Here is a 26,244-nt window from a genome sequence, read left to right on the forward strand (position 1 = left end):
GTTTTCACGGACAATCGTATTCGATTAGTATCTATGTATCCCAGAAGTGTGTACGCTAGGTCCATGCTATAATCACCTGGAGAATATACTAGTCGAATACCGTACATGTGGCCGCCAAGAAGGGCTTGCGCTAGGAGTACGGCGATTGTGCGTATAACTACTGTATAAATAAATACTATTCCATCGTACGTAAACGTTTACAAATGAAATTTTATCGCCATAATGAACAAATCTTTTCATCATATTTTTAGTATAACATCATGCTAAAATGCCTTGAAAACTAGGCAGAAGCAGGTTGCCGTTACGTTAGTTAGTTAGTTACTTTAGCTAGGCCTAGCCTACTCAGGCCTAGCAAACGAGGTGACGATAGCCTAGGCCTATGTACAATCTGTGTGGTGAGGCATTTATGTTCGGTGTATAAGACGCACCCTTAATTTAGAGGTCAAATTTGCGTGTCAAAAGTGCGACTTATACACCGAAATATACGGTAATATGAAAATGAAAAAAACATTGAAAAATCAAAGAAATTGTTAAAATAAATAAAATAATAAATAAAATAATAAAATATCTATATTAAAACTTATGTATTATTTGTTTATTATTTCACATTGGTTGATGATGGCAACGTTGTCTAAATGTAATTATTCTTTATTATTCAACAGGTTAATTAGGTATGGCAAAGGGCTATTTTTATATCATTTAGTTTTACATTTTATTTGTTGATATGGGTTGGTCTTTCTTAAGTTGTACGGTTTATTTCTAGGCTGTAGCCATGATTGAAAATATGCTGACTTATTATCCACAGATTGATATTTTCATTTTTTTCTGTGATGCAATATATCGTGAAGGGAAAATATAGAAGAACAGTATTTCCCCGATTTTTAACAGATCCTGTAAAAAAAAGCACAATTCAGGTACAAGAAAACGCCAGGCTAGGTCTACAGCTAGCACACAATGTTCATGCGTTACTGACATAAGCCCTGTCTACTAGGTCATTCAACACAAGCTATTAGGTAATACTAGCAGGGAACTTTATCTGCCTTACTATGTGGTTATAAACTTCACATGGGAGGAATAAGTATAATAATAGTGAACACTGATAAAAGTACTCTGAAAATTTGTCGAAATAAAAAAAATTGTATCAAGAATCAAATTTGGAACTGTTTACGGACATTGATTTTTTTTTTTACACTATTCCTTAACGTTGAAATATCTGTAATCTAAAAAATGAAAGCAATACTGGATATGGAACTTTAAACTTTACTTTGACTGTTCAGACTGTACAAAAATAGAAGACGCTGAAGAAATATTGTGTTGTGTGAATTATTCTATGGTGCGCATCAAAAAGTGACAACGTGCATGTTCATAAAAGGGACATGTTGAACTCTGCCAATCAGTCAGCAGTTAAAAAATTTCAATGATAAAATTTAAAAAAAATGGTAATTTATAGTGAGATGTATTGAATGGATACTGCTGCTTTGGACTTAAAATCAACACAAAAAAATGCACATGGTGGTAGTTAGTTGACATTAGATACGCGCAGCAGCAGACATTAACGAAAGTAAAATACCAAACTTATTTTGGGTGTTTTTCGTTTATTGTGTATTATTAGATAGCTATAGATAAAATAAAAAAGTGGACATAAATCGAATCAGAATACTAATACTTATCATTTACACATTTTGCAGATTCAAACTTGAACTTACTAAGCATTACTATCAATGGCCACAGTGTTTTACTCACTGAGCTAGCCATGATTTACAAAATTCATTCTGTTTAAAGGATAGGTGTAGCTAATTAAAACGTACACGACGCGATCAGTTGATATGGTTGGTCGGCAGCCGAGACTAAATACCGTTTAAATTTTGTGGCTTGCCGAAGGATTTGTAGATCCGGCCATGGCGGTACACAACAGAGGTGGTTGCGTACTTGAAAAGTGACGTAACAACTCGTGAAACATGGCCGTCAAATTTCTCTTATTTTTTGAATTTTAAAAATGTTTATCATTAAAATTCAGGAAAGTGATATAGCCTATCGTGTGCAGCCCGTCAATAAACATTAATATGGCAGATGTGGGCACGTACCATTCAGCGGTTTTAGAGGAGATACGTAAAATTATGCGAACAATTTAGTAGCATTTATATATAGATAATGTATATTTAAGAGAAGGAATATCCTGGTTTAATGTATGCATTCTGACTCTGTAAACTTTTTAGATTCTATTGACAATGTTTAATATTTCAATATGAATAAAAATGGAAATGTAATACTACAAAATCAATCAAGTTTAATGTGCAAGTTGTTTCTTCTGTTTATTTGTTTGTAATTTATTATAGTTTGAGATTAAACTCAGATGAGAATTTTAAAGTATATTTTAATCATTTCAATTACAAATACTTTATATTACCTAATTTTGATTATTTTGTCTCCAGACGGTAAGGAAAAGAAAATACAAATGGACCGGACATATGCTAAGGCTTCCGATGGATACTGGTAAAGCGGCGTACATATTTTTGTGTCTGAACCATGCCGCGGATTAGCGTTAGGGAGATGTTACTCCGCGCCAGTGCCGTTAATAACTCTAGCAGGAGAGGGTAGATTTCATAACGCTAATCCAGTGATGCATCAGTGATTTTAACATTAACCAATGAAAATACACGACCACGATTAGCAGACAGCAACTACTGTACATACCCGTACCCAATGATAGGACAGCGAAATAGCTATGTCAAATGTATTTTCATGTTCAGATTTTAAAGAACAGTAAAAAGTTGGCGTCAGTGATATGATATTCAATTAAATCAATTAATCAGATAACGTTTTAAATTATTTGGAATTAAAATGTAATTCTACAAGTATTAAGAACAAATCAGTAAACATTATATAAATACAAATAACAAAAAACAATGTAAACGATGTAAACTTTCATGCATTGTCATGAATTTATACATAATAGTTCTATCTGCTTTGACCAGATCAGAGTGTTTTAAACGCAAGGCATTGGAATGTTGATCGTTGTGTCTGAACACCTTGGCTTTTAACTCCACCGTAACTCCGTGAGTCTGAACATACCCTAATTATGGACTAATGGACATTAAAACATCTGGACAATTTCTTCACTGGACCTTTCTGTGGCAAATTCGTGAACCCAATTGAATTGTGATACTATAAGGTTGATTTTCCAATTGTAAATCTATATCATTACATTACAATAGAATTGTTAATAGAATTTTAACAAACACCTTTCTAAAAAAAATTTAGATAAAAGATAGTGATCTTTGTACCTTTTGTAAAATTAACACTGAAACAATTCAGCATATATTTTATGATTGTATCCATGCAATTTGTGGGCTTTTGTTATCCAACAAATTAAAAGCAAACAAATACATGGGTGGAATAATAATAATTTAGAGAAAAGTCTTACAAAGAATGCATTTTATTTGGTAATGCTGACAAGTCTGTAAAAAATCTTATCATTTTGGTAAAATTGTTTATTTATCCAGATGTGCAGATATAAAACCATTAAATTTAGGACTGGTAAACTTTATAAGCCGAAACAAAAGTAGAAGAGTATTTTGAGTCGATAAATGACGAAATAGAATTGTTTAATGTGAAATGGAAACTTGTTAAACTTTTAATTTTATATAGGACCTTTTCTTTTGTAAATGGGGAAAAAGGAAGAAAGGAAACATTACAAGTAGAGTCACCAGTCAAAGTGGAAAAAAGGATTAAAATCATATCTGTTTAATTTATCTTGGTGAACAGGAAAGGAAGTGTGATATAAACTCATTCTGCCTGAACACAATTTCAGTAATATTCACAAAAACTTTTTTGTTATTAAGTTGATTGCTATAGTCTTGCATTTTTTGAAGAATTATTATAGATTTTTTTGCAAAAAAATCTGTCCAGTAGTTCAAAAGTTATGATAAAATATCTAATTTTTCTGAGATATCCTTGTGGCTATTCTAATTATTACACACCCCACTGCTCAAATGCATGTTGGCTATTCCAAACTTGCTGGCTAGTCTGAAGATAGTACAGTTGGTAGAGATTCTCATAGAGATATTTTCTCTATAATATATCTATGGTATTCTGAATGTGTACACATAAGTAATTAAATAACTCCTTGCTGTTGGAAGTTTATTTTTAATATTAATAAAGTAAATAACAAAATAAAGAATTAGCTATAATTATAACACATTTAAAATGAATGCCTTTTATAATTAGTTACCTAAAGTAACTTTACTCCACTTTTTTTACATATAATATAATAATTTATTTTGGATTTTGGAAGCTACACTTTAGAAACAGTGGCACACTTCTTGAATGAAGGTGCTTCCAGAGTAAGTAAAATAAATAAATATTATTTAACAATAGGCCTATTAGTACAAGGAAACATACTGGAGTCAACTTATTTGACAAAACAACGCATTTCAATTGGACAATTTACATGTTGAAAATTAATAAAAATATTCATTAAAGGACAATAGACAGATGAAGTCATTCCGTATGTTTAAAACACCATATATACATAGAATACATTCATTCTTGGCATTATTTTTAATTCGTTTTGGGGAATAAGAAAAATGTACATTCTTATCTGCTCAATCAGTTGAACTCTACTTCCGGTTCATATGCTGACATCATATTACTAATTAATTAGCTACGTCACGAAAGCGACACTCGACAGCGCTCTACCACGACCATGTGCGATGTGCGGTAGCTGCCTGCTGTGTATTGTGTTGTTTGATCAGCCGAGTGATTCTTTTGTTCGAAGTTTTCGCAAACTTTTCTTCATTTAAACTTAGTTTTGTTACTAAAAAATGCCGTATTGTGCAGTATTTGGGTGTAGTAACTCAACAAGCAGAAACAAGAATGCTCTTTTAAAAGTAGGATTCTTTCGTTTCCCAAAAGATAAAGTGTTGCGTAAGGCATGGATCCATGCAATTAAGCGTAAAAATTTTGAGCCTAGCAAACATTCAAGGGTATGTTCAGCACATTTCAACGAGGAGGATTTCGAAAGATATCCACCCAAGCTGGCTGAATTTGGTTACCCTGGCGCTAGTTGGAAGTTGAAAGTGGATAGGATTCCATCACAAGTAAACCTAAATCCTGTAACCACCGGTAGTACGGAAGAAAAGACACGAAGTGCGTACAAAAAACGAAGACGCCGAGAGGCAAGTATTGCTATTTTCTGCATGTCTTTAGTTAGTTAATTTAGACCTTACTAGCCTAAAGGGGTCTATGATAAATTCGGCCGCCACTCGTTTCAGTCGCAAGTTTAGGCCTAGAAAATGTAGGCCTAAGACTTGAAATTATAAAAAAAGATGTAAAATGTTTAATATAGTAATGTATAGGCCTAGCAAGGCTATAATTAACTTAAAAATAGTAGGCCTACATACTACAGACAGGCGTGTAATTGTGCTGGGTGGAGGTGGGCAGGGACTTCAATAATTTTAAACCAACAATAAACCCCCGAATAACCTAAATTATTATTGTTTTAACTACCAGTAATCACCCTTCCTTACATTTTTGTAGCTATCCCTGATCCTATGTACAGTACTAGGCCTCATAGTTATATATATATCATTAATGGAGCATATATTGGCATTATTGCTCCATCTACATTTTTTTATTAACAACAAGCAAAAGGCCTACTTAAATAATGACACTAGTTCAATCAATGATTGGTATTAAAAACTAATTTTATTTAGTATTAATATATTCTATGTTTATGAATTAAATATAACTAACTAAAGACTAACCAAACATCTGATTTGTGCATAGGTTGTTCAGAGTGTATTGGAGAAGGCTACAACTAGTCTAGCTGCAACAGATAGTTCATCTGAAGACTTGATGCCATCTACAGAATCAGCTGAACCAATTGTACAGGAACCAGCAACACCAATTGTTGAGGAGCCAACTGTAAGGATGTGCATTGTGAATTCACGCTATTCGCAGACAATGCCAATGCCTAAGCCAAAACCACCACCAGTAGTAAAGAAACATACCACCACACAACACTCCCAAACCGAAATATACGGAATTGATCAGATTCTTGTTATGATGCCAGCTTCTTCATCTTCATCTGAGACTTCATCGGAAGAAGACTCATCTTCATCTGATGAGTCTTCTGAAGATGAAGATGATGAATACATTCCAGAACTGGAGGAGGAAAGTGAGAGCGACGATAGTGACTGGGAAATTGTTGTAGATGATGATGACTCATTCACAACAAAAGAGCCCCAGAAAGACAGAACTTTTATTGTGTTTGAGTCATGCCTAAAAGAGTTGCTGTCCCATTGCTGCGTTTCAGGTTGTTCATCAATAGCATCTACACGATTGGTGAAAACTCTGGGTAGCATGGCTGTTTTCCGTTCCGAATGTTTAAACAGTCATGTTAGGGAGTGGAAGACACAGCCTACACAAGGACGAATGCCATGGGGAAATCTTCATCTTTCTGCTGCAATTTGTTTTTCTGGATGCAACACATCAAAATTTATTTCTCTATGTGAACATGCAAACTTGCAATGTTTTACTTCACGAACATATACCCGTTTACAGGAGGCATACCTCATCCCTGCCATCAACAACGTGTGGGAAAATGAGCAAAAAGAAATTCTTGAAAGTAGACGAGGGAAGCACCTTACGATCGGAGGGGATGGGCGTTGTGACAGTCCTGGACACACTGCCAAGTATTGCTCGTACACCATAATCGATCTTGAGACGAACATGGTTGTGGACACACAGATGATTCAGGTATGTATACTTCTGAATTTCAATACTATGACTTGCACTTGGAATAGAAGGATTATTTGTTTAAATAGAATGAAACTCTAGAAGTTGGTTTTGAAACATTAACAAAATGAAATGTACTGCATAATTTACAATCCATAATAAAAAGCCAGTGGCATTTAACTTACAAATTCATAGACTTATAGCATGCCAAAAAAACGCCACAGAAACTGTGATATTAACTATGCTATTCTTTATATTTATATAGTCTAGCGAGGCAAGCAGCTCAAATGCGATGGAGCTGGCAGGACTTAAATTGTGCAAGGCAACATTAGATACTGCTGAAATCAAGGTTGATGCCATGATAACGGATAGGCATGTTCAGGTCAAGAAATATATGCGGGAAGAATGGAAGGAAGCCAAGCATTACTTTGATGTGTGGCATGTTAAAAAAGGTCACTTTTTAAATTTATTTTTTAAATATTCTTTTTAAATTTTAAATAATGTTAAAATAGCACAACAAATACCATTTGGGTAATAATAAATATTATATTCATAATGTTGTGCACCAAACAGGCAGTTGAAAAATGTTTCCATTTCTATTCCATGGTAAGCTAAGTAAGCTACAGCATACCTAATATTAATTACTTTCATAGGTGTACACAAAAGGCTGCTGAAAGCTGGTACAAAGAAAGGTGCAGAAGATCTACGGTGCTGGATTAAATCCGTTGGTAACCATATGTATTGGGTAGCCTCATCCAGTGGCGAGAATCAAGCGATCAAAACAGAAAAGTGGCGTTCGATTTTTTCTCATGTTTGCAATGTTCATGATGGTTTTGAAGGTGAATTTTGTCAGTGCTCTCATGATGTCCTAGATGAAGACAGACTCTGGCTAACGAAAGGTAAACTGTCCATCATACTGTGACAATGTGTGTTTGTGCATGCACAGCCAAGGATATTAAAGAATAATTATTTATACAGAAAATCTTCTTAGAAGTGGGACTGGTTAGAATGTCTCCAATTAAAAAATTGCACTTTCTTTGTTACTTCTTAGGAACACGACCATACAAACTCTTGTCAGAAATCGTTTTATACCCATACCTACTGAGAGATATCCCACAGCTTTCTCCTCGGTTGCAGACATATGGCCTTGAAGTGTTCCACAGTGTCCTCCTCAAATTTGCTCCAAAGAACACCCACTACTTCTACAAGTCAATGAAAGCAAGGTATTGTTTTTCTTATGTGTTTAGCAGAATGTTGTTTTCTTATTTAATACTCATACCAAGGATGTGTATGTTGACATCTCCCTGTATAAACAGTATGTGTGTATGATGATGAGTTCTGGTGTATACCTTGTACTCTCTAGTATAAAAAGAGGAATTATAGTTTCTTATTGCGTAAAGTAAACTGGAAAAAGATTACACCCACACCCATTTTACCTCTGGTTCAACATGAAATTGTCTATAAATATTTATGCAAGTACACTCCATCATTTATTGATGTACTGAATAGTTAATGCACTCCAACACTTCAAATACAGGATTCAACTAGCGGCTCTTCATTTTAATGAAAACGGAAATAAGGAGCAGGCTACAAAAGCAGATGGAACCAAACGGTGGTCTGTATGCTACCCAAAAGCAAAGAAGGAAAAAGAGGCAGTCCCAAAGAAAATCAAAGTTCCCTCTACTTATAGTAAGTTTTGGATTTAATCTAAATTGTCCTCTAGATTGTATCCTAGTGTAGCAGCAAGGACATTTTTATTGCAATGGTTGATTATATACTGTAAAGGAAATTAATGGAAATTGTATTACATACTTGCATGCATTATCATGATTTTTGTATTTCATTGTAGGATATGTAGAGAGGTTAATGGAAGATGTATGTAGGATACGTGAACAGTTCCAAAGTCACCAGAAAGCAATTATGGATGCTAGAGAAAATTATTCTGCTGCACCACAGCCTATCACATCCAAATTCAAAAAGTTTGACAAATCAGAATTGGTGTTAAACAAGCAATCACGTTTCCAAAAAGCAAAGGACAGCAACTGATTGATGTGTTGATAATGACGTAAAATGTAAAATATACTGACATTAAGTTTTTTTGAATGCTGGAAAACATGTTCTCTCATTAAAAAATCAAATAAACTTTGTACTGTGTAATAATAATAGTTTTATTTTGGAACGGATAACTTTATCACCTTTACTATTTACTACTAAGACTATATTAAAAAAATATTGAAAGTATTAACTATCAATAGGACAACATTTTTTTTTATTCAATGCAAACGTCAGGGGAAGTCAGTTGAACCCACAAATATGAAAAATATCATCGGTCACAAATGTGATAATGCCCACAAATGTAAAAAAAAAAAAAACAATTCTTGTCAAGTTTAGTGCTAGACCCAAACAATTGTGGTACTTAATCTTTTTACGAGGTAATGTTAATGTATTTATATACATTATATTGAGTTGCTTCAATACTTGTGGGTGCACGATACGCATTGGATTACTATTAAGTCGATGTTTGCAATTAGGTGCGCGCGTGCACGTCATTACTTCAAGGTCAAGGTCATATCATGAATTTCCAAGTCGATGTTCAGTCCAGTGTTTGTTGCAAGGTCATTTACCATTACTACTCATGTAGTGTGTAGTTATCTCGCTGGCCTACTATTAAGGCACGTATAGTTCCAAGTAGCATGCAATTGGAAATATGTGGACATAATAACAGAGGTCCTCCCTGATAATATAGTAAGCCAACGATTTAACAACAAACTAAAAGGTAATGTTATAAATGACCATGTAGTATCATGCACGCGCAACAAACACCAAATATCGACTTGGAACTATGCATAATAACTGAGGTATCCCCTGATAATAGTAAGCAAACGACTTAACAACCACAAACTAATGTTATAAATGACTATAGTATTGTGCACGCGCGCAACAAACACCGAACATTGATTTGGAACTATACATAATAGTAAGCCAAAATGAGTTAACAACCGCACACTACAAGTAGCATGCAATGGTATAGGATATTGACCTTGTAGTATTGTTCAAGTACGCGCAGCAAATAACATATAGATACAGATACAGATTCATTTATTGTCCAATATAAATGGAAATTACAGTGCAAATGACATTGGCTTGCCTAAAATAAATAAATATAAGGGGGACTATCTAACAAATGTTTTGTTATAATGCCTTATCCCAGCTGGGTAGAACGAGTACTTGTAACCGTCCATCTGCGCATTCACTGTCCTCATCCTACCACTTCTAACGATAACGGAGGTGGTTGGTGTCTTCCAATATAGAATGAACACATCAGCAAGACGTTCGCTGTAGAAAGAGTCAAGCGTTTGCACAGACGAACTATACTTTCCCCGCTCTAAGTACCCAGCACCTTTTCAATTCGGTCTTTATCCCCTTTTTATTGATATTCCCAGCCCAGCATACAATAACTCCAAACAGATAACATCACTGATGAGTAAAAAATTTTACAAATATCCTGCTTTACTCCAAATGAACCGAGTTTCCTCAGGCAGTACAGCCTTCTATTTAACTTCTTAACTACTGTATATGGTCAACATGATCCCCCCATTTAAGCATAGTCAAATACTACTCCCAGATACTTATAATTGTTAACAATCTCTACTTCCTTTCCTTTAATGTATACCGGATCCATACTGTCAGACCTATTGTGTTTTCGAAAATCAATCCGCATTTCATTCGTTTTATTTATGTTTAGTTCAAGTGCCACAGTAATCGGTAAATCGAATAATCTCAGAAAGGTATAAGAGAAGAATTGTTGTTATTAATAAGTCCAACCATAGCCGAGTCGTCCGCAAATTTTATCATTGGACAACTCAGGGTTATCGACCTAAAGTCTGACGTGTACAGAGTATATAAACAAAAAAGGTGCCAATACAGTACCTTGTGGTACACCAGTACTAGTACGCACAGTATCGGAAATAATATTATTCTGTAACTTAACATACTGCTATGTTCGACTAAAAAATTAAACACAAACGAAATTAAAACACTTGGAACATTCATATCAAATAATTTATCAAATAATTTTTGAAATAATATGTGTGGTTGAATTGTTTTAAATGCGGAACTAAAATCAAAGTACATAACCCTAACGCATGGGTTCGTTTTCCAGTCATCTAAATGACGGTACATTTGGTGGAGCTTATAATTATATCAAAGCGTCTTCAGTGCTCCTGTTTGTGCAGTAAACGAATTGGAGTGGGTTAAGAAAATCCGCAACTGATAACTAAGCCTATTTAACACAATTTTTTCACACACAGAGGTCAGTGCAACTGGTCTAAGATCATTATAACAACTAATATGATGTCGTTTTGGAATTGGGATTGAACAGGATGTCTTCCATGCACATGGAAGTACATGGGAGGAGAAAACTAAATTAAAAATAAAACTAAAAATATGTGAAAGATGACAAGGACACAATTTCAAAATCGACAATCAACTTTAAGCTATACACAAATAGTAAGCCAACGAGTTAAAGCCCCCTTCCCTACGTTTTTTAGATCTAATTTAAGATCACAAACTATATTTAATGTAAAAATAATACTATATGGTCCTATTGCGATAACTTTTTTCGTCTTTAAACGGTTAAAAATGTGAAAAATAAGTCGATTCTAACAATTATAGCGGCCCGTTATAAATCCCAAAGTGCATTGCGCGCGGATTGATATTTTTGTTTTTCACCTGTAATTCGCCCACTTTTCGATCGATCGTGAGGCCAAAACAAATGGAAGACTCCTAACTTTTCAGCGAAAATATCGGGTTTTCCCCAATTTGTATCAACGGAGTCTGGCAAAAATAGAAAGACAATTAATGCAGCAACTATACAACGTCAGGCTAGGTATATAGCTAGCGTATGATGTTCGTACGTTACCGATGTTTACCAGCTAGGCCTACAAAACTAAGCCTAGCTAGGCTAGGCCTAAGACCGTCCACAAGAGGTCGATCGCCGCGAGCTACTTAGGTAGTGCATTGTTTCTCACTTTTTATCATAATTTACCATAAAACGTACATTTAAGACAAGGAATGACATGATTTAATGTTTTTAAAGTGATATATATGTATTATTTTCCAAAAAACGTCCAAAATTGCAGGGAAGGGGTCTTTAACAAACATACACTCTAAAGCAGCAATGACATATTATCTTGACTTTGAAATAATGTGCATGCAAATGTTGACTTGAACACTGACCAAGAGTACCGTGCGTGCGAGCAGCAAATATCAAACATTGATTTAATAGTAATACAACGCATTAACGACGATTATAACTGCACGAATATTGTGCACAAGCAACTCAACGAATTTACACTTACCAAAGCAGAATGCTTAAGCCTTCGCTAACCATTCGCTAGGCATTCGAATGCTAATTTACAGGTAATTTTTAGAATTTAGGCATTTATGGTTAAAACCACTTAAATGGAATGCTAAGAAAAGTTTCCAAGCATTCTTTAGGAATGCTTACAAGAGTCAATAAGCATTCAGAAGCTATCCCGAATGGTAGTGTGAATGCTAAGATCATTGCAAGCATTCGGTGGAGATATTCTGAATGGTAGTGTGAATGCTAAGAACATTGGTAGAATTCAGGAAGATATTTTGAATGGTAGTGTGAATGCTAAGATCATTGGTAGCATTCAGGAAGAGATTTTGAATGGTAAACAGGGAAATAATTGAATGCTCAACCAATCAGATCAATCCTCTCCAACTGCCAAAAAACAACAACCAATTAAAATTCAAGAGACCAATGACTAGAGAAAGGCTGAGTTGAGTGAGGAGGCCTAGACCGCAGCCTTCCTTCTTTTCACAGCTTACCTGCTGGCAACCCTGACACAGATTTTGCTGATATAAAAGGTATTGTAACTAGTATCTATACCTTCATGCTCTTTTATCATTCTGTATTTAGCTACTAACTAGCTAGGCCTAATAATAGGAGGAAGTTGAGTTCAGCAGAAAGGGACCAGGGCTATAGGCTACAGTAGATAGTGAGTGGTTTGGGAGAATTCAGTGGTGGTACCTATAAATTGGATCCCCTAAGTCACTCCCTGGTTATATTGTGTAGCTAGGCCTAGGCTAGTTATATTATAATCTAGCTAACCACATTGTATCACTGATCAAAGAGAAGGCTAACTAAACTATATATTAAATCACTTTTAAATAAAAGCAGTTTTCACTCTGGCATCATTTATTATAAGACCATGGGATGGTGGAGGCATTTTTTATGCCATGGCAGATTATTTCCTAATTCCAACATTTGAAATGAATACAAACAGTAACATGATAACCACACAAGTATTTATTTTAAAGGGTAAATATTAAATAAATTAATAGTCCTCCTACAGACTAGAGAATAGTGCATAATTCAGTTTTATCTGCTATATACTGACTGTACAAAGGAACAGGTCTCCATTGCAAATAATGGTCTTGATTTTTGTTATCTTTCAGACTGATTCTCCGAGAAGAATGCCAAAGTAGAAGCGAGTTGCTTGAACAAAAAATAAACAATAAATAAAAGTTTGAATAGATGTACTTCTAAACAATTAACTAGAATTTAATTCGTCACTTTGACGAATTATAGGTGATCATTTTTATAATTTTATTGATAATATTATTTTTTAAACATGCAAGTATTTGTTAACATACAATCGGAAAATGTTGATGTATGCCATCCTATTATACGCTTATAGTACTGAGTTGTGCCTATATGCCATATACAATATGTACAGTATATACTGTATATCTATATACAGTGTAGCATAGGTGAAATTACGGGACACACATGTTCTAATTTGTTGGCATGATGACGTTCAAACTAAACTTTAAGATGACAATTTTTCGAAAGATAATTAATTGAGCAAAAAAATATAAGATTTGGAAAAAAATTTGGCACGTAGAAGCGCTGTGCGCGCTCTTTGAAATGTGTATAACTTTGACGAAAAATATGAAAAAACTACTTTTTCACTTCAACTGGCCATATGTTAATGTCACAACATCCGATAGGCTTAATTTTTATATGAATTAATATCTACATTTCATCAGCTTTCATAATAAATTATAATCATCAAGGTAACCTTCAATTCTGAAGAGCTGTAAGATATTCAAATTTACTGCGAAGGTGAAATTACACGGCCTATGTTATTCAAGTTTTTACGCGTGATGACGTCATTAAAATGAAATAGTGTCAACTCATGATAAAGATAATTAATTAAGCAAGCACATACTGAAATTTGTGCGAAATTCGAGCACACATAGTAGTCTGATGAGAGTTTTAACTTGTTTTGTTGCAACCCTAATTCCTATTACAATACTGTAGCGTAATGCTATGTAGCATTTCCCTGCTAACATGTAATTTGCTCACTAGTTTGCATAGTATTAGTGTAGCATTCACCCACTACCATTCGATTGCTAGTGTAGCATTTACCCACTAGCATTTGAATGCTAGTGCTACCATTCGCATGCTTAAGCTCATTTAAATGATTTGGCTCCCTCGAAGGTTTAGCGAATGCTAAGAAGCATTCGAAAGCTAAATTCAGTCATTGAATGCTTATATACCACTAGTATTCGAATGCTAAGTATAGCCCTTCGAATGCCAATAATAGCATTCCAGGAGTAGCATTCGAAATCGAATGCTTTGTGAATGGTAAGCGAAGGCATTCAGCTTTAGTAAGGGGGCCCTGAATGAAAATAGCACTAAACTGCTATCGCAAATTCCCATTGGTACTTTTTCTTTCATTTCAATATTTGTTCAAATAAAGAAACATAAAAGAGCATTTTCCAAGCATATTTTGTTTCCTTGTTACCATGTAACACAAATTGAGTTCATTTAAATTTCCCATTTCTTATAATAGGTATAATTTTTATAAGCAAATTTTAACACACATTCAATATTTTGTTCTTTTGTTGTTCTGTGGAACAAATGAAAATATTAACAATTGTTTTAATATTCCACTTAGAAGAAATTATTATTTGATAAGCTGTACATTTTAAAATACTTCAATTAAAACATCAATGCCCTATACCACAATTGCACATTCCAAAATGGCTATAAATAGACATGACTTTGAACTACCATCCATAATCTGATTGTGTTCTGGTGAGACACGACTCCTGGCTTTAATACTACTGCTACTACTACTGTATATCATTTCAACTGAGAAGAGAAAAGATGCTGCTAATATATTTCCTACTGTCACTGATGGTAGCTCTGGCATTCTCAAACAGCTATGTTGTAGATATTGTAGAACAGGATGGTGTTCCTCAATTACTGGTTGTTATCAAAAATGGATGTGATTATGAGACAGAAAGAAAAGGTAAAATTAATAATATATTTCTTCTGTTAAACTGGCTAAAATAGAGTGGTAGTAAAAGCTTTAGTTTTTTTTTTTATTTGGTTGTTTTTTCAATTGATATTTATGTTTAGAAACCTAATATTTTTATAATTGTTTAAGGAATACAGACTTCCAGTGATTATAGTTAACTTACTATAGTTACCAATTAGATCCTCACTGTCAGTTTCTCCATATTGAGAACTACACTTTCAACTTGAAACAAATGTTTAAGTCATAGAAAAAAATCAGTGCTCAGAGTTAAGCTGTGAAGAAAAATTGTACACACTGCACCCTATATTATTTATAGGCCTGCCATCTGTCATAAGAACAAACCGATCCCGTTATGCCTTTATAGCCAACGTCATACATTTGATAAACTCATGGCAATAAAGATAGGAAACTGTAGAGTCAACGTATCATTGTGCAATTCCTCCTTTTTAATATTGTATTTTTAATGTTTTTATAATTTTATGATAAAAGCTTTTAATCTGTACGTATTATACTTAACCTAGCTTTTAATGTATATTTGTGTATTTAGTTGAATTTGTATAGTATATCTTTGTTTTTTAAATATTTTTAATGCCAGTTTCAAATGAATTTCCATTTATATTACTATGGACAATAAAATAATATCAGTATCAGTATAAAAATCAAATATTTTGTACAAAAAGCTGACCAATAATTGGTATCATTTAACATAACTCACTGTTATAAATGTGACCAATGCCATGTGATCCAAATAAATAGCTATGATATCGTTTTATAATTTTCAAAAAATTGAAAAATAAATAAATTTATGGTAAGATATATATACAGTATTATATACCGTATTTGAGTTGCATATACTGTATCTTATTATGAAATTATGTATTCTATGGAAATTACAAATCAACTCTTTCTTCAACATGACTGCCATAAAACACATGTACTGCCCCTCAAAAGGCAATCTTTATTAATATACATTTTTTCAAGATTATCAAGACTGCACTGACATACTTGAACGCAACAGTGAAGCAACAAGTGGTGCTTATATGATCAATATTCATGATGGAGGTGAACCATTCAGAGTTTACTGCGATATGGACACTGATGGAGGTGGATGGACAGTAAGGCTTTTTTTGCGGTTACTGGACCCAATTACTAATTTTACACTAATGTTGCCAAGTTTGATGGTGGGCCTGTAAATTTGTTTAATTAAAATTAAAATTGTCGGTAACACAATATAAGAAAGTATTGTATTGTTAATCATCTTTCATTTCATTTATTTATTTGACCAACAAAACATAATATACAATATACAAAGATGAAATCTTCAGAAATGTTTAGCATATATTATTACAGTATGTAGAATACAATTGCTTTGTTTAGGTCTTTCAAAGACGAGAAGATGGATCCATGAATTTCTATAGAAATTGGGCAGCATACAAGGCAGGGTTTGGGAATGTTAATAGTGAGCATTGGCTTGGTAATGATAACATTCATCGCCTTACATCTGATGGTCACTTTGAATTAAGAGTGGACATGTCCACCTTTGAGGGTGAATCGGCCTACGCACACTACAACAACTTTCGTATAGGTGATGAGGGAAGTAACTATAAACTGATATGTGGTGGCTATAGTGGTAATGCAGGTAGGTAGGCCTGTACACACTAGACTAGACTTGATGTATTCCCACATGTGGTGATCCACATATTATGTGCATATTACATGATAGCACATAATATTTTCCAATTTTGTTTTCATATTATCTACCGTATATTTCGGTGTATAAGTCGCACCTGTGTATAAGACGCACCCCCTAACTGAGAGTAAAATATCGGTATTTTTTATATCGTCGATGTATAAGACGCACTTTATATTTCATCAAAACAATTTTTTTAAAAATTGTAATCAATATTATTGTAATAATATATTTTGTTATATCTACAACAGAGTCTTTATTTAGGTTTTTTCTTACCTAGGCTCGGTCGCGCCCAGCCTCAACAAGTTCTTTCTAACTTGTTATTCATGAGTTTCACACCCACAACATCGAGTGCACGACCGTGTGTGGGCTAGCCTCGCTCGATCATTTCGAGAGGGTGCACGTTTTCACGGACAATCGTATTCGATTAGTATCTATGTATCCGAGAAGTGTAAAATACCATAGACAATGTGGCCGCCACCAAGAAGGACTTGCGCTAGGCTAGGGGTACTGCGGTCGGCGATCGTGCGTATAACTATAAATAAATACATTCCAATCGTAAACGTTTACAAATGAAATTTCATTGGAGCGCCAAAAACAGCTCTATAATGAACAAATCTTTTCATCAAATTTAGTATAACATCACGCTAAAAATCCTGCCTAGAAAACTAGGCAGAAGCAGGTTGCCGTTACGTTAGTACACTCTGTAGCTAGCCTAGGCCTAGCCTACTCAGGCCTAGGCTAGCCGTGCCAACAAGGTGACGATTATGTACAATCTGTGTGGTGAGGCATTTATGTTCGGTGTATAAGACGCACCCTTAATTTAGAGGTCAAATTTGCGTGTCAAAAGTGCGACTTATACACCGAAATATACGGTATATATAAATTTACGTAAGGGCAAAATTCGGTAAATCGCGCCTTACTTTTAGAATTTTTACTCGATGGTATATAAAGTTGGTTCGTACTTTCGGTACTGATTTTAACCACCTGATGTAACCCTGTTTACTAATTAAATTATGTTAGATAATTAGTTATTGACGATTAAAACGAATTTAGGTTCAACGATTTGCCCCAAATAGGGGTGTTTTCCGATCGTGGTATACACTGTCTAATGGATGTCCATCTTGAAAAATACCCGCCACAAAAATGCGAGGAGGCTTTGCATTTTCCTATCTCCTCCTACGATAATTGTTTTTAATAGCTGAAAACCGGTTGAACAGCTCGAGTACAGTATCATAATGTTGAAGACAGGCCGATTTTCTTAAAAAAATACTATTTTGATAGATTTAATATACGTTTATACAAATTTATTGATTTGCGATGAATGAAACATTCCAATCTCTGTGTCGTTCCACAAGTGTCTATTCCCTCAGGCATCGTAAAGGAAAGTACTGTATACTCATAACAGAAATTCGATCCATTTTTTTTTCAATCTGTGCTGCAGAGGTTGGATATAATTTTTTTAGACGGATAATGAGCTAGTGCTAGCGTTTTCGGTCGCCGTATATTAAAGTACAAATCTTTATTATTGCAGTTAAACCACCCACATCATCACCCTTCCCTCACTGGCATGAGTAGCGTTGTAAAGCCATAGTAGAGCCTGATAGGCCTACAGTGCATCATATGCCCTAAACGCAAAACAACTTTGGTGGGTAGGGTAGAAACCACTTTAAGTATGACTTGGCTCTAAGAAACAATTGAAAACCATTCGGCCTACTAATTAAGTTGAGTTAGAAAATTTAATATTTATTGACGATTAAATTGAATTTATGATTTTCCCCGAATAGAGGTGGTTTTCACAAATTGTTTTACATTATATAAACATACACATCGTAGTGATGTATCGTTACATGTACTGCTATTTTAATCTACTAGGACGGTGATACTGATAGTTTCAACAAAGTATTACATCGCAATGTTTTACTGTGTTTAGGGGTATATTATTTGTAAAACATGAAAACAATTAATATTTTGTTACTAAATGGATAAAGAATATATTTAAAAATTGTTCCTCTTTGCACCCATCCTCTTCCCCATCCCTCAACCCTAATGTTACATACAAAACACAAATTAAGTTTGTTTAAATTTGACTTAAACAAAAAGTTTCTCTTTCGGAAGTAATTCCCAGGGTGCTAATATTAGTTGAGTACATAAATCAGTGTCTATTTATTCGTTCCTGTGTAAACGACATAATTCCCAGTGGTTTTCTTTGTATTTGCGAGTTTTGGCGTGGTCTATTGCAATAACTCTGAAATTTGCAATCGAGTGACCAGCTGAATTAAAATGTTTATATATATATAAACACAAGAGGCAAAGAACATTAATTCTAAACCGCCCGGTGATATACTGAAATTTAATTAATTAATTTGAAACGATAAAGATGAGGAAATCTGTGAAAAAAAGTCGCCCAATATATATACACACATCAGGCAAAGAACATTAATTTATAAATTATAAAATATTATATATATATTATAAAATAAAACTTGGTTACTTCATGGCACTTTATTGACTAAATTTGTTTCGTAGTCAATAAATTACCATGAAGTAATCAATTTTATTTTTATTTGTGATACCTATCTAGCTCTACCAATGGTATCGAGCACTGTAACCAGATGATCTAGTTATCTCTTACTCGTATATATATATAAATCCAAAGGCAAAATTACTGAAAAAATGACAATGCTGTGGGTATCAGTGGCTGGATCTCAATGGAGATACAAAATGACAATGCTGTGGGTATCAGTGGCTGGATCTCAATGGAGATACAAAAAAAGCAAAAAGCATCAAAGAAAAATCCAGAAACGTTATATCAGAGCTTTGGGGCAACACTAGCTCTTCATCAGTGCAAGTGAAAGTACTTGAAAAAAGTCAATAGTTAAAGACCTATTTCCTACAATTTGTGACGTTTTGTAAAAATAATGCATATATATTACTTTAAAAACATTAAACCAGGTCATTCTTTGTCTTAAATGTACGTTTTATGGTAAATTATGATAAAAAAAGAGAAACAATGCACTACCTAAGTAGCTCGCGGTGAATTTCCTCTCGTTGGCCGTCTTTACTGTAGGCTTAGTTTTGTAGGCCTAGCCGGTAAACATCGGTAACGTACGAACATCGTACCGAGCATTAGGCCTAGTTTGACGTTGTATAGTTGCTGCATTAATTTCTCTCTGTTTTTTGACAGACTCCGTTGATACAAATTTGGGAAAAACCAGTATTTTCGCTGAAAAGTTAGGAATCTTCTATTTGTTTTGGCCTCACGATCAATTGAAAAGTGGGTGAATTACAGAAGAAAAACAAAAATATCAATCCGCACGCAATGCATGTTGGGATTTATAGCGGGCCGCTAAAATTATTAGAATTGCCTTTAATATTTTTCACATTTTAAACAATTTAAAGACAAAAAAGTTATCTCAATAGGACCATTAATGTAGTTTGTGACCGTAAATTAAAACGTAGGGAATGGTCTTTAGAAACAGGCAAGCGCTGCCTGAGTGGACAGGAATTTAAAAGAAATACAACAAAGGTGAGTATATAGATCATGATTGACACGTTTTAGCTACTACTGAAGATTAGCCTACCAATACCTACGGTATATCAATGTCGGCTAGGGTTAGGAGTTAATAGAATAGCAGCTATAGTGCTAAAAATATGAAATCATGCCAAGAATGCGCGAAAGCATAGCCAACAAGGTTAAAGGTTGTTGCGCATGTGCAGTAAACAATATTAGGCACGCAACCATTTCAAATTGTTTGTTTTTTTTTTTTTTTATTCGACTTCTCACTAACTCAGTTAGTGAAGGATCTGAACCAACAGGTGGTAAACACCTCTAAAACGGTCCAGTCCCAATTTGCACAGTGGCTGTGTGTGACAGTGGCTGTGTTTGTGTGGACTAGTACACCGGGGTAACCCCCTACTCGTCTCGAAAGATGTACTAGGTTCTTTAAAGTGCGCATGAGCTATGTGTACACTGGACCTACGGTTTATAGTCCTTATCCGAGAAGACTCGTTCTACCACCAGAACCATGGAGCGAGTGAGCCTCGAACCCTTGCCGATGTTATGGCTACGTAATTACGGTTCCACTGTCTTAACCGCTCGGCCACTCACTCGCACAACGCAACTCGCAACGGTTAATTAAACTGTGTTTAACATTGTGGGCGGTTCACGTTCAAACTGATGAATCTTCTTCAATTCATTAATCTGTGAGAATGAGAACAAGTTTCCCAACCGAGATTCGATATTATTTTATTATTATTATTAATTGTACGCACACCCACCAGAGATATAAATAAATAGTTTTGTAGTAAGTAACGGCCTTGTGAAAAACACCAATATGGTGATTCAAGTGTTGCATCCGTTTTTAAATAAAGTTGTTATTATTATTATAGATCAAATTGATACTTTCAGTATTTTATTCATGAAGCGGGAATTCTGAGCAGATACTTTTATATATATAAACACAACAAGGCAAGAACATTAATTCTAAACATAAAGATATATATCTTTATATAAAGGAAATTAGTCCTTTTAAAATATTTATTTTGGAATGACATGCACAATACTGTACAAGAGACCGCTTGACCAGTAGATACTCTAGAAAAGAAATACTCAACCTAAAGTACAAAAACAACAAACCATCAAAGGCCGTATTTCAAGTGATAAACAAGCTAAGAATTCATCGTTTTAAACCAAGAGGTTGCCGCGCAGGTAAAAATAAACATCGTGCAATAAGGTCAGTAACCCCAAATAGAGTTAACAAGAATAGAAAATACGTGAATCGTAATGAACAAGTTTGGTCAACATCTAGTACTAACTTAGTTACTTTGATTGACAACAGATGGACTTTACCTACGTTGTTTGTGCACAATGCTAGATCTATTTTGAATTAGATTTATGAGTAAGAGCAAATCAAATTCACCCGGAAGTTATTATTATTACCGAATCATTTCTAAAGCCGCATATTGATAACTGTCTAGTTGATTTAAATGGCTATTCAACCATAAGAGCGGATCGTCTTGATCGCCCCCACGGGGGTGTCTTGATGTACATCAAAGATGATATCCCATATAAATTGTGGGGTATTTTTAGAGACCTGAATCACGAAAGCATATGGATCACTATGAGACCTAAAAGACTTCCTAGATCAATTGCGAATATTACGATAGGAGCTTTTTACCATCCTCCAAATTTCGTAGATTATGTTACAGTGGATCACATCATCCAGTCTCTAGACCGAATTAGACTAAAACACCCTGACACTGGCATTTTTCTGGCAGGAGATTTTAATAGTGTGAAAGACCGTCAAATTCGCCAATACCCGCTAAAACAACTAGTTACAGTCAACACTCAAGCTCAGGCTACTTTAGACCTAATATACTCGAACATTGGCAACTATTTTAATGTTCCTTATATAGAACCTGCGCTTAGTCTGTCAGACCACCATGCTGTAATATGCAAACCGAAAGTAGTTATAGCTACTGATCCCCCTGTGAAACTAATCTTTTCTAAACGTTTAGTCAACAAAGAAGCCAAGCTGCGTTTTGCGGAAGAACTAAGCAGCATTAAATGGCATGAGCTGTTCGCATTAGAATCATGCAAGCTTCAATATGATTTTTTCAGTGGAGTGCTTCGTGAACTCACAGACCGTTTTTTCCCTTTAAAAGAATTCAAAAAGACAAGCACAGATAAGCCATGGGTAACTGCTGAATATAAAGGTCTTATTCGCAGACGACAAGCCGCATTGAAACAAGATGACATGGAATCAATAATGTTCTTCGAAATGCAGTCAACAGAGCTACTAAAATATTGAAAAAACAATATAGTCTAGGCAAAAAATGTGAAAAAAATGAGTTAGGGGGAGTGGAATTCATTAATAGTCTCCATGTTAACCTTCCATTAATTAAATACCTCCAATAACAGTAGAAGTTTGCAAATAGCATGTGATAACATATATGATTGGTCTAGTAATAATGATATGGTAATTAATGAGAAGAAAACTGTAGAACTGTTGATAAGTTGTAAACGTGTTAACACTAATTTACCTTCACTTGTCTTAAATGAAGTAGATCTAAAAAAAGTCAATCACGCCAAACTTTTAGGCGTTATGATCCAAGATAACCTATCCTGGCATGGCAAGGTCATATTGACTATATTGTTAAAAAGTGTAATGTAAGGATCTATTTTTTAAAGCAACTTAACTGAGCTGGCCTTAACCCCCAGACTCTTAAGATATTTTTACTGTACGATTATAAGATCAGTTATTGAATATGCCTGCCCGATTTGGTACACTGGCTTAACTAACAAACAGGCTGATTCCATCGAAAAACTACAGAAACGTGCATGGGGTGTTTACTGTCAGGAGTCCCTTACTGGGAGGCAAGGGAATTCCTTAGGCTACCCTGTCTCAAGGAACGATTGCTGGAGATGAGCAGAAAGTATTTCACAAAACTGAAGTCAGAGGAGCACCGGCTGAATCACCTTCTTCCATCACAAGTCAAACACAAATATAACCTAAATTATACGCCATACCCTTCACTCGAATCAATAGATCAGGAAACTTCATCATCAACTATGGACTTTCTCACCTGTTTGTCATGTCACTTTCGTTTCCGTGACTTGGGGTGGTCCGAGGAACCCTTCTTTCTGGTAGGGACTCCTGGTAACTGGATTTTAAATAACTTATATAATTACAATAAATAGCTAAGATAACAATAATAATAAAAACAAACACGTATCAAATGAATAACTTTTTAATTCCTTTTATATTATATATAGTTTTATAACATTTTATCGTACAAGTTGTTTCATATTTTAATGTAATTTTATATTGTAATTATTGACTTGTGTTTTATCTTATTTATTTTTGAATTGTAAATTTAAACTATTTGTATTACTATTTTAGGTGATTCTCTGACACTTCATAACAATCAACAGTTTTCAACGTTTGACCAAGATCATGACATGCATTCCTCACCATGTGCTGTGTCATTCAAAGGAGCTTGGTGGTATAAGAATTGTCATGATTCAAATCTGAATGGATTGTACTTGGGTGGTCAGACAGATCAGTTTGCCACAGGTGTGGTGTGGGAACATTGGAAAGGGCACAACTATTCCTTGAAAACTAGTGAGATGAAGATACGTAGAAAGCTTACCAATGGCACACAATAATACAGATGAGGATGTGTTGCAGCCTACCAGATGACTTTTTACTTTTATACTTTACTTTTAACTTTAATATTAATGTTATGGGTCGATTTAGCGTGTTTTCTGCCTTCGGCACCCAGGTGATAAGCCTGAACCCCAGTGATGGATGAAAATGAGTCAGGACAACACAAAACACTGTACACAGTACTTTCTTTCTCGTATTTTAATCATAACCATGCAAACAGCAACACAAGAAGTCACCGTAAACATGCAAAACATTAACACAACGGAACGGAAGCATAAGCAAAATGGAAGCAAAACTATTAAATGACATCGTATATACATATTTTAACTGTGTAAAACATTCAGGAAACCGTTATTTAACAGGCAACTACAGTGAATTAACTATACTGTCAACACTATTAAACTGGAAACTACAATGAAACTACACTGTCAACGTTATTAAACTAGAAACTACAGTGAAACTACACTGTCAACGTTATTAAACTAGAAACTACAGTGAAACTACACGGTCAACGTTATGAAACTAGAAACTACAGTGAAACTACACTGTCAACGTTATTAAACTAGAAACTACAGTGAAACTACACGGTCAACGTTATGAAACTAGAAACTACAGTGAAACTACACTGTCAACGTTATTAAACTAGAAACTACAGTGAACTACACTGTCAACGTTATGAAACTAGAAACTACAGTGAAACTACACTGTCAACGTTATTAAACTAGAAACTACAGTGAACTACACTGTCAACGTTATTAAACTAGAAACTACAGTGAAACTACACGGTCAACGTTATTAAACTAGAAACTACAGTGAACTACACTGTCAACGTTATGAAACTAGAAACTACAGTGAAACTACACTGTCAACGTTATTAAACTAGAAACTACAGTGAACTACACTGTCAACGTTATTAAACTAGAAACTACAGTGAAACTACACGGTCAACGTTATTAAACTAGAAACTACAGTGAAACTACACGGTCAACGTTATGGAACTAGAAACTACAGTGAACTACACTGTCAACGTTATTAAACTAGAAACTACAGTGAACTACACTGTCAACGTTATTAAACTAGAAACTACAGTGAACTACACTGTCAACGTTATTAAACTGGAAACTACAGTGAAACTACACGGTCAACGTTATGAAACTAGAAACTACAGTGAAACTACACTGTCAACGTTATGAAACTAGAAACTACAGTGAAACTACACGGTCAACGTTATGAAACTAGAAACTACAGTGAAACTACACGTCCTGTCAACGTTATTAAACTACAAACTACAGTGAACTACACTGTCAACGTTATTAAACTAGAAACTACAGTGAAACTACACGGTCAACGTTATTAAACTAGAAACTACAGTGAAACTACACTGTCAACGTTATTAAACTGGAAATTACAGTGAAACTACACTGTCAACGTTATTAAACTGGAAATTACAGTGAAACTACACTGTCAACGTTATTAAACTGGAAACTACAGTGAAGCAACACTGTCAACGTTATTTAACTGGAAACTACACTGAACTACACTGTCAACGTTATTAAACTGGAAACTACAGTGAAGCAACACTGTCAACGTTATTAAACTGGAAACAGTGGAACTACACGGTCAACGTTATTAAACTAGAAACTACAGTGAACTACACTGTCAACGTTATTAAACTAGAAATTACAGTGAAACTACACTGTCAACGTTATTAAACTGGAAACTACAGTGAAGCTACACTGTCAACGTTATTAAACTGGAAACAGTGGAACTACACGGTCAACGTTATTAAACTAGAAACTACAGTGAACTACACTGTCAACGTTATTAAACTAGAAATTACAATGAACTACACTGTCAACGTTATTAAACTGGAAACTACACTGTCAACGTTATTAAACTGGAAACTACAGTGAAACTACACTGTCAACGTTATTAAAATGTAAACAGTGGAACTACACTGTCAACGTTATTAAAATGGAAACAGTGGAACTACACGGTCAATGTTATTAAACTGGAAACAGTGGAACTACACGGTCAACGTTATTACTGGAAACAGTGGAACTACATGGTCAACGTTATTAAACTGGAAACAGTGGAACTACACGGTCAACCTTATTAAACTGGAAACAGTGGAACTACACGGTTAACATTATTACTGGAAACTACAGTTAAAGTACTCAATTAGTGTAGAAATCAATACATGAATCAATTAACAGCGGCTATTATATGTACATTAAATGCAATTCTGCTCAATAATAATAATATGCATCGCCATATCTACATA

General features: G+C 34.6%; 2 protein-coding genes across 3 annotated transcripts in view; one reads left to right on the forward strand and one right to left on the reverse strand.

Annotated features, from left to right (window-relative positions):
* LOC140061242 (uncharacterized) overlaps positions 1-26,244 on the reverse strand; it is a 98,743-nt gene that overhangs the window by 32,705 nt on the left and 39,794 nt on the right. The window lies entirely within an intron of this gene.
* The window catches only part of LOC140060416 (ficolin-2-like), a 28,227-nt gene continuing 16,869 nt past the window's right edge, over positions 14,887-26,244 (forward strand). The window contains exons 1-4 of one of the 2 annotated variants that reach the window (XM_072106607.1): positions 14,887-15,089; positions 16,080-16,213; positions 16,476-16,737; positions 23,694-24,468. In XM_072106607.1, coding sequence (XP_071962708.1) covers positions 14,945-15,089; positions 16,080-16,213; positions 16,476-16,737; positions 23,694-23,959 — 807 coding nt within the window. In that variant the 5' untranslated portion in view covers positions 14,887-14,944 and the 3' untranslated portion in view covers positions 23,960-24,468. Of the gene's footprint in view, positions 15,090-16,079; positions 16,214-16,475; positions 16,738-23,693; positions 24,469-26,244 lie in introns of those variants that run through there. The other variant, XM_072106606.1, reaches the window with a different exon arrangement.

This window comes from Antedon mediterranea, chromosome 10, assembly GCF_964355755.1.
Source record: "Antedon mediterranea chromosome 10, ecAntMedi1.1, whole genome shotgun sequence".
Classification (NCBI taxonomy): domain Eukaryota; kingdom Metazoa; phylum Echinodermata; class Crinoidea; order Comatulida; family Antedonidae; genus Antedon; species Antedon mediterranea.